We start from the raw sequence: 10,004 nt of genomic DNA, 5'->3' as shown, positions 1-10,004 counted from the left end.
CATCGAATGAAGCTGCCTTCTTTAGCAAGAAAATTCATTATTTGGATGGAGCTTTATTTTCGAAAAATTTATTATTCTACTTTAATTTTTTTTTACTTTAATTTTTTTTATTGTTATAGCTAAATACTATGACTATATATTTAGTTTTTATATATTAAAAAAACATTAAAAATATCAAAACATATTTTGAGTTATGAATTTTATATTTAAAAAATAATAATAAGTCTGTTCAAAAATTGTGATGAATTGTGACGATGTCATTGTTAGATCCGTTATTTTACTTCTCGATGCCTACTTTGGTCGCGCATTCAAGTCCGTTTATTTTGTACGATGTCATTGTTAGATCCGTTACTTTACTTCTCGATGCGTAGGATAAACTATCTGACTAATTAAATTAGTCAAGTAAATCGTACAAAATAAACGGACTTGAATGCGCGACCAAATGTTTATTGATTATTGCTGGAATAACAAACTGCAGTATGGTTGTGCCAAGCAAGTCGGCAGGATATGGCGAGGTCCTTGTATGAACTGAAGCACGTTTACCTCATTTATAAGGGTTCGTTCGACCCTACCCCATAGGTTTTACCCCATGGGGTAGGTGGCAGCATGTGAGTGGTCCATTCATGTGGGGCCACGTCAATTGATGTGAGGCCCATATGAATTGGCCAATCACATGCCTACACGTACCCCATGAGATAGGACCGAACAATCATACGTGGGAGTTGGTTAATCTCCTTCCGAGATGTAAACCTTTGGGATCCAAGTGGATCCTTAAAAGAAAATACAAAGAAGATGGATCTATAGATAAATATAAAGCTCGACTAGTGGTTCAAGGTTTTGGACAAAAGGAAGGATATGATTTCTTCGATACCTACTCTCCAGTTTCTAAAATAACATCCATTCGTGTTCTCATAGCTATTGCTGCATTGTATGATTTTGAGATTCACCAAATGGATGTTAAAACTGTATTTTTGAATGTAGAGTTGAAAAAATATATATATAACAACCAGAAGGGTTTATTGTACCCGGAAAAGAAGAAAATGTATGTAAACTTGTCAAGTCGTTGTATGGACTTAAACAAGCTCCTAAACAGTGGCATCAAAAGTTTGACACCGCTATGTTGTCCAATGGTTTCACAATAAATGAATGTGACAAATGTGTCTATATTAAAGGTACTACAAATGTAATTGTTTGTCTTTATGTAGATGACATGTTAATCATGGGAAGCAACCATGAATTGATTGTAAAAACCAAGAAAATGTTGAGACAACATTTTGACATGAAGGATTTGTGATTGTGTGATATTATTCTAGGGATTAAAGTTTCTAAAACATTTTATGGAATTATTTTATCACAAACTCATTATGTAGAAAAAGTTCTTGAACGATTTAATGTCACAAAACGTCCTCCGACTAGTACACTTATGGATTTGGGTACACATTTAGCCAAAAATAGAGGAGAACCTGTTTCACAAGTGAAATATGCAAGGTTGATAGGAAGTTTGATGTACTTAACTAACTGTACACGTCCTGATCTTGCATATACAGTAAAAAAACTTAGTCGGTTCATAAGTAATCCAAGTGAGGATCATTGGAAAGAATTAATGAGAGTGCTTGGATATTTAAAATACACTTCAAGTTATGGAATAATGTATACAAAATATCCTGCGGTCCTAGAAGGATATTGTGATGCAAATTGGATTTCTGACATGAAAGACTCCAAGTCTACTAGTGGATATGTGTTCACAATTGGTGGAGGAGCGGTTTCATGGAGATCCTCTAAACAAACTTGTATAGCTCGGTCGTCTATGGAGTCCGAGTTCATTGCTTTAGATAAAACAGGATAAGAAGCCGAATGGATTCAAAACTTTCTAGAAGATATTCCATGTTGGAATAAACCGGTGTCTTCCATTACTATTTATTGTGACAGTCAGTCAGCAATAGAAAGAGCACAAAGTAGTATGTACAATGGTAAATCTCGACATATTCGTCGGAGACAATACCATGAGACAATTGATGTCAAATGGGTTTATTTCGGTTGACTATGTGAAGTCAAAGGAAAACCTTGCTGATCCGCTTACAAAAAGTATAAATAGAGATCAAATGTACAAACTACTAAGTGGAATGAATTTAGAATCCACACAATAAAATATTTATAGCGGTAACCCAACCTTAAAAATTGGAGATCCCAAAACCTTGGTTCAATGGGACAACTAAGTTATAAATATTAGTTTGAGTACTTGGAATCTTTACTCACTCATTCCTATAACATCCAAGTAGAATGTACCTGCAACATGTGGTGAGGTTAAGTTTTTTTTTAATGATTCATATACCTATGAGGTAGAGTAACGCAAAATACTCTTGATAGGAGATCACCTATATAAGTGCAAAGTATTGACCGCTTTGATTGAAACACTTATGCATATAAGATATGGTCCTGGGCCGAAATGGACACAACGTGAGAAGAAAATATTTTAGAGTATTGTTATGTAAATACTATTGACTTGGTTTACATAAACGGTTGACTAGTTCAAGACATCGCGTCACTATGCAACTAGTAAATCCGATAGTATTTTACTAAGGTTGGTTCAAAGCCACCAGGTACCTATCCTGATGTACCAATAACTCAAAAAGACTTTCTAGTGAATGCTAATATACGTGAAATTCATTCATGTGGGCGATTGTTGGAAAATTATTGAATGAATTGTTGGAATAAATGACTTGAAATGGACTTGAAATGCTTGTTCCAAGTGTTGGAAAAGTTTAAATTTGGTGAAATAAATTGGAGGGAAAGCTGTCCCACATTGGAAAAACTCCAATGTATTGCTCACCTTATATAATCCAACTTTGGATTATGTGATTGGGCCCTTAGGGCACCGATGTTTTGTAAAGGGGCAAGACGCTAATCGATGCAACAAACACGCGCGCGTGCAGTCGACGGGCGCGGCGTGGCATATTGGCCGCCAGAGCGGTCAAATATTACCGCTCGGGTGCATCGTCAAACAAGCGGGACAGAAAAGTTTGGCAAAAGTTGGGCGCCCGAGCGGTTAAATTTTACCGCTCGAGCGCGCTGCCTGCATTTCTTTCTTTCTTACACTTCTTCTCCGGTTCAAATTCTTATGTTAAAATTTTTTGTCTGAAATTTCTTCTTCGAAATGGATAACGTCGACGTACTTCTATATTTTGGTGGTCATGTTATTGTCGAGAATGAGTCGGTCAAATATAGTATCCCTTATATTTGATCGATACGAGTATTAAATATATTATCCCTTATATTAGATCAATACGAGTATTACGATATATTATTTTTTTCGAGTTGGTTCAAGTTGTGCATAAAATGTTAATAGTTGATCCAAAGTTTACTATCAAGTTGTCAACAAAATATTCATCCATGGATCAGACATCTAAACCTGCACTCCCCAACTATAAGATTTAACTCGATCAATATTCCGGAGTGGTTGCGAAGCATAAGTCTAAACCGATCGTCCTTGATAATCTGGAAGTATTAATCCTCTAATAATCATCACTAATATATAACGGTTATATTTTACGACATCTATCTCTGAACTATTATCGTCAGTAGGTGCAGACATGCAATGTTCATATAAAGTGGCCATCGATAAAGTGAATACGTTTAAAATGCGATGTCAATAGCGTAAATCCCAACAAATTGAGACATATATGATTTCATTCAACAACGTTGTGTGAACCCTCTGTACCAGTTACAGGCTCACCATCAATAGGCAAGCCCCAAATAATTGAAATATTATGTAATGTGATGGTTGCTTCACCACATCTAAAATAAGACGTGTATGTTTCATGTCATCATCGTTCAACAAGAGCAGTAGTCAAATGTTTATCATAAACTCAAAACCCATATTGCAAAACTCCATAAAACCCTATATAATTTAAATACGCTATGATATGACTTTGTAAATGATTCTCAATATATAAGTCCAAATAATATTATATGATCATTTAGCTTAAACTTATCATCAATAATTTATGAAAAAACTATTGATGAGATATGTGTCTTTTATAAATATAGTACATTGGGATCTTTTGACCCTCGCTTTGTTACATTCCTTGAAAAAATAGTGAAAATATTGAATTAATAGAAAAACTAGCAATATAAACTCATGTAGTAAAATAAATACCACTAATGGTAAAAAACATAATTAGAAAAAATCACCTTGTTTTTTTCCAATGATATTTATTTAACAAAATCTCCAGAACTCTCTCGGTATCATGATACACTTCTCTTAGAAAATAGATGTGCACTTCAAGCCTGAAAACCTTCAAATTTGAAGCGTCTTCGATCAAAAGAGATGTTTAAAAAAAATCACGGGAAAATTACAAAGCACACACGACGACTATATCAAGGAAATTCTATCACGCGTAATGTTGCAGTAAACAATGGACTGTAATTTATTTTTAGGTATGCTGTTACTGACGGCAAAACTCCTCAGAACATGACAATTTTGAAATTAATATTTTTTTAAAATTAAAAAAAAACCCAAAATACATAATCAATTTTCATCATTAGAACATATTTAAAAATAAATACCATATACATATACTTCATTAACTAAGTTAAAAAACTACACACGATATTATATTATTGGTCCAACAAAACTTTTACGTAATTAATAATAGGAAAATAAAATTCTTTCGAACCTAATGGAAATAACACGTAGTCTCATAATATAGAAACACGTTTTTCCTATGAAATAATTAAAATATTCGGAAAAACACGTTGTTAACGAGCGTGAAAGTGCGACTTGTCAAAAAAGAAGTCTTTTTGGAAAATCATATGGCCTATATAACCAATGAACCCGGACAGCTTTCCGCTCCGTTTCTTGGAACGTACCATTTGCCAGCATATGCTTTTCCTCCTAATGAATGTTTAATTTTCTCTTTTGGATTTGCTTGAGAAATCTTTGTGGAAAGCATATTAAAGGGCTTTTCCGTGTTCAGTTGTTTACCTTTTCCCACAGGTTTGTTCCGCTCTTCTCTTTTTATTTACTTTTTTATCACGTTTTGCTGTAATCGGTACATTGTTTGATCTATCGGGTGAGATGATGATTTGGGATGTTTGATCGTAAACCCATTGCAATATTTTGTGTGTTTTTCAAGATTGCGATGTATTTGAGCTGAAATGGTGGTTCGTTGTTGATGTTTCCTGGTCGCGATTTTGCGTTCTCCAAGTATTGTGAATTTTTCAAGAAGTATACATCAATGCGACAGAGTTGTGCGCTGGCAATTTGCTTGTCTAGTTTGATTTTTAGATGTTTTTTTTTTTTTAAATTTGAGAGAGTGATTAAATTTTTCTTCTACCTTTCTTTCAATTTTTTAGTTCTCTTTATAATCTGAAATGGCATTCGAAAATTTGTTTTTTTCACCTTAGAAATATGATCTCATGTAACGGATGATTTCTTTTAGGGTTAGTTGTTGTGCTAATCTTGTTGCAACGTTTGATCTTGATATTTTAATCTTTTGGTTATTGGGATTTTTTTTAAGTGTGAGTTGTAGGCATTTCTTATTTTCTCAACCGAAACATTATTGGTTTGAAATGACTAAAATATTCTGTTAGTTTTTGCATGAAATCCAGCAGGTTTGAATCTGTGTGGTGTAAGTAAACTATACAAGGAGATAGTCATCACTCGGTTTCCTTGATTGTGTAAAAAACCGAGTGGCAGTTGGATATGAGGAACAATTTTTTGTTCTTCATTGACCAGGATGGCGGGTCATCTGATATTTTTTCGGCAGATCTCCTTATTCCACATGGTTCAAGGTGTCATTGGCTCTCTCACATTGCTTCATTGGTTGACAGTTCAAGATATCTTTATTTACATGGAAGTGGTGTTCTTCAAGAGGCTTTTAATTGCATGTCAAAGTTTTCTGGTGCTCTAGTGTTATGGTTTGCAATGGGGTCGAATACCAGCAATTCCAAACTACAGGGTGATCATGTTGGTTCCCGTTCCAGCTATGGTAAAGCTTGTACACGTGTAAAGCATATTTCTTCAGTAAGACGGGAATTTACGGGATTTTGGTGGAAAGTGAGGTCTAGAAGGAAAGCTTCCATTTTCGGAAAGATATCGAGTTTTACTCTGAAGCAATTGTATGGAGAAACTGAACGGATTCAGTCATTTCCATTGATTTCATTAGCTGCCATGTTGGTTCCACCATTCACAAATGTGTAGGTGCAGTTGTTTTATCTTCTTTATTAACAAGTATTTCGGTTCATTCTTTTGCTCCTTTCTTTTTAATTTTTAATTTTACATTTCATATAAAGTCTAAGGCTATTTTGTTTTTTTCTCAGCGCTACAAATGCACTAGCTTTTCCGCTAGAAACGAGCTCTATAGAGACACAAATATGTTTAGATCAGAAGCCATGTGAGATTGAAAATGGAGGACGTGGACCCTTCAATAATCTTTATTTCCAGAGTCTAGCTTTTTCTAAGAATGCAGTTGAGCGCAGAACAGGAATCGAATTCCCAACCATGTTGGACAGCAGAATGGATGGAGAACGGGATTCCAATTTCAATCCAGAGGTAAGTGCATCATATCTAAATCTTTTGGCGAAAGATTTCAGTTTTTGTGGCTTCTATTTTCTAATTTAGTAGTTGGCTATGATCTCTCACAAGAGATGTTGTGCAGTGCAGTGCATGAATTATCTGTGATCTAGCGTAACTTTGATACTGGCCCAAGTCTTTCCTCTATATGGAATAATATAATTAAAAAATATAAGAACCTCTGAGTAAAGCAGCATATGAATTTTACTTTTTTTTCTAATGCATGATTATTCACAAACAAATGGAAAAGTTTTCTTCTAATTAAGTTGATTTTTGCCATTATGATTTTTTATGCGCAAATCCTAATGCTGACTAGATGTAAAGAGCAGTATGCTAGTTTTATATTGAGCCATTCTTTGACATTTACCTTTGGATTTCTGTTATGGTCAATGCTTGCTGACGACGCTGCCTAATTTTCAGGTCCTTGTTGGAACTGGATCTAGAATCATGACAATTATCATCAAGTCCCTAAATATATATGCATTTGGCTTTTGTGAGTGCTAGACCAGCTTTTGTAACCTTAAAAAATATTTTATTGCATCAAGTTCCCACGGTACAAGCTCATTTTGTCTCTCCCGACAGATGTTCATCCGTTTGACATTTGTGAGAAATTGGGGCCAAAGTATGCTTGCGTTCCAGAATATGAGTTGAACAAGTGCCGAGATTTTTATCAGGATCTTCTTAGGTTGGTTATAACATTTACGGAATTTTCTGATGGTTTTTTTTTTACATGCGCACACGAAGTGTGCTCGAATCTAGAAACCAAGTCCTATCAACCTGATTGTCCCAACATTTGACAAATTGATTGGAGTTGAGGGGCCTCTGCCTGTGACAAACTGTTTGCGAATTGAATGTTCAATGTTTCTTGGACGCTTCTCATAAATTTTTGGCCCACGTGCTGCAGGGAAGATATAAACATGACAGTTAGACTTGTGGTCAGTTGCAATGGAATCAAAATCAACTCTGTGAAAGAGTAAGTTATGCCTTGTTCAAGAAGTCTCATTTAAAGGATTATTATATTTGGAATGGTTGTGGGATAACTTCTATTAGCTTCTAAAACTTCGTCAAATGGAGAAACTTTACTATGTTCTCAATTTTCTGATATTCTCCTCATACATCTGAAATCAGCGATTGAGCGATTTGCATATAGAGAAACGTTCTATTGAAAAATACCCTCTTATGAAGTCTCAAGGAGAAAAATATTTGTGATTGAATCCACACAGGTTTAAACTTTAAAGAAGAATGAAACAAGACATATATGCATTTGAAACTACAACCTATTAATGTTTCTGATTCATTTTTCCAATTCTTTGTTGTCAGTGCTTTTGAAAAGTCTCTCCGAAATCGATTAACAAAAGTAAGTACTTTTAGACTTTTACCTGTCATTTGCCGTCACATTCCCTCAAATTCTTGGAACTGACAAGTTTTTGATTGTGTTAGACAAACCCTAATGCTGACTTCCGCTGCTTAGATGCCTTTGGTTCATTGTTTTCACGAGACATTCCCTTAGAAATGGTAAGGATCAAAATTTTGATCCTTAGTTTCTTATCTCGTGCTCCATTCCGAGATACAATTCTGATTACATTCAAAATTTTCAGGGAACTATAATTGATTTCAGGCGCACAGCTGATGGACATATAATTACTGAAGGTAAGAGCAGATAAGAACTGCGATGTTCTTCTGTATTTGTAGAGGCAATCTTACCCAGCCTTTTATGGGCACCTGTGTTTAGCCTGTGCGATCTCTGTGTTTGGTAAACAATTAAGACCATAAAATATAGAAGAAACGGACTTCCAATTCAACGCTTAATTTCTTTTTCGTTTGTGCAGTTGGAGGAAATCATATTGGAGCAGTCCAAAGCAAAGATTTGTGCAGTAAGTTGAACTCAACTATGTCTACTTTCTTGCATATCGTTATCTTACAGCCGGATATGTTTCTTGTTACAGGGGCTTTTTTCGACATGTACATTGGTGATATACCTGTGTGTGAGCAAACAAAAGAAGAGATAGGGAAAAATGTGGCCAATATAATGAGGAAGTGCTGAATTAGGAACATTTTATTGATACATTGGTGCTCCCAACTTGTGCCATAGCATTGATACAAGTTAGATTGACTGGTGGTTGAATATTTGACAAATCCCCAGACTAATACAGCCCAGGTGTTATCGGTTTAATGTATTTTCCTATGATTATTTGTAGGTAGACCAATTTTCTGGGAGCACGTGTTACATATATTTACAATTATTTTTTGTTGTGTATTTCTTGAGTTTCAATTACTGGTTTTGTGCATTTAATTCTTTTTAGCTTTTATCTATATATATGTGTTTATTTTAAGGGGTGTAGGTTTTGGATTTGAGTAGGTATCTGAAATTTTTTTTTTGGTGAAAATACAGTCATGGTCTAAGATGGATTTTAATAGTAGTGCGTTGTACCTGATATTTTTAAATACAAAAACTTGATTGATATATAGAAGTATCTATAGACAAGAAAATATGGATTCCACAACTGAGAAACTAGCGATTACATTTCTATCATGCTAGTTACCACAAGGGTTATTACCCTTTAATGTTAAAGTAATTATTGAATTACTTGTATATCAATTGATAGCAACTATGAATTATACAAAATATGAGCATTCTGAATTAATATATGATTTCTTATATGAATAATTCAAATATTGGATTTGAATACATTAATAACGATATCTATAATCTCTCTTGTATTAGACATTTTTAATTTAAGATGTTGATCTTTTTTCACCTCGTAATATTATAGTATCATAATTAAACCAAACAAAAATATAATGCAACACACAACACGTGCACCTGACGACTAGGAGTTGAAGATTGTGATGTATGGTATAGGGAGGTGGTAACCATGCTAAATAATATAGATTTAAAGAGGAGATGCATTGGTGGTTGTATAGGGCATTGATGAAAAAAGAATGTACTGGTCAACATTAATAACAGTGATTGTTGCTGGGAGGAAGAAGTATTAGAGTCTACAGAGGGGAAAAAAGTGATAAATTTCAACCTAGCATATTAGTAATATCTCAATGATAGATCTAATGTCCCATGATTTGTCGAGTCAACAATATATAATTAATTATGCATGTGTAAAAATATGAACCATTGGATGCATGATTTGGATATCACTCATATGCTAGGATCTCATCTACCGGAAAAAGTGACGTTTATGAGAATTCAATGGGAAAATTAAAGTCACAACATTGATTTCTTACACCTTGATGCGACGTTTAATATCAAGGATAATCAAAAGTCGGTAGATAATTTTTTTGGATTTTGCATCTGTTTGAATACCAAATAATTTTTGAAATCTTTGTTTCAAGGTTATTTTTGAACTATGCATTCATTGATTTGAGTTTTGAGTAATTGTCAAGATGGAATTCTATTCACGTTTTCAGGACGAAC

At 34.3% G+C, this 10,004-nt stretch overlaps 1 protein-coding gene across 5 annotated transcripts; it reads left to right on the top strand.

Annotated features, from left to right (window-relative positions):
- Positions 1-4,842: 4,842 nt before the first annotated feature.
- LOC140871624 (fatty-acid-binding protein 2) lies at positions 4,843-8,849 on the top strand. 5 transcript variants are annotated; one of them, XM_073274223.1, is made up of 11 exons: positions 4,843-4,996; positions 5,614-6,198; positions 6,322-6,553; positions 6,995-7,067; positions 7,157-7,259; positions 7,479-7,547; positions 7,895-7,931; positions 8,015-8,089; positions 8,173-8,224; positions 8,404-8,448; positions 8,521-8,849. In XM_073274223.1, the coding sequence occupies exons 2-11, from the start codon at positions 5,705-5,707 to the stop codon at positions 8,616-8,618; spliced, it is 1,278 nt and encodes a 425-aa protein (XP_073130324.1). In that variant the 5' UTR covers positions 4,843-4,996; positions 5,614-5,704; the 3' UTR covers positions 8,619-8,849. The 5 variants fall into 5 exon arrangements, with proteins under 5 accessions (XP_073130324.1, XP_073130320.1, XP_073130322.1 ...); XM_073274219.1 differs by having other exon boundaries at positions 8,404-8,849; XM_073274221.1 differs by having other exon boundaries at positions 4,846-4,996; positions 5,611-6,198; positions 8,404-8,849.
- Positions 8,850-10,004: the final 1,155 nt, after the last annotated feature.

The sequence above is a fragment of the Henckelia pumila genome, unplaced genomic scaffold (genome assembly GCF_033568475.1).
Source record: "Henckelia pumila isolate YLH828 unplaced genomic scaffold, ASM3356847v2 CTG_461:::fragment_3, whole genome shotgun sequence".
NCBI classification, from domain to species: Eukaryota; Viridiplantae; Streptophyta; class Magnoliopsida; order Lamiales; family Gesneriaceae; genus Henckelia; species Henckelia pumila.
This window is presented reverse-complemented; position numbering and strand designations above follow the sequence as displayed.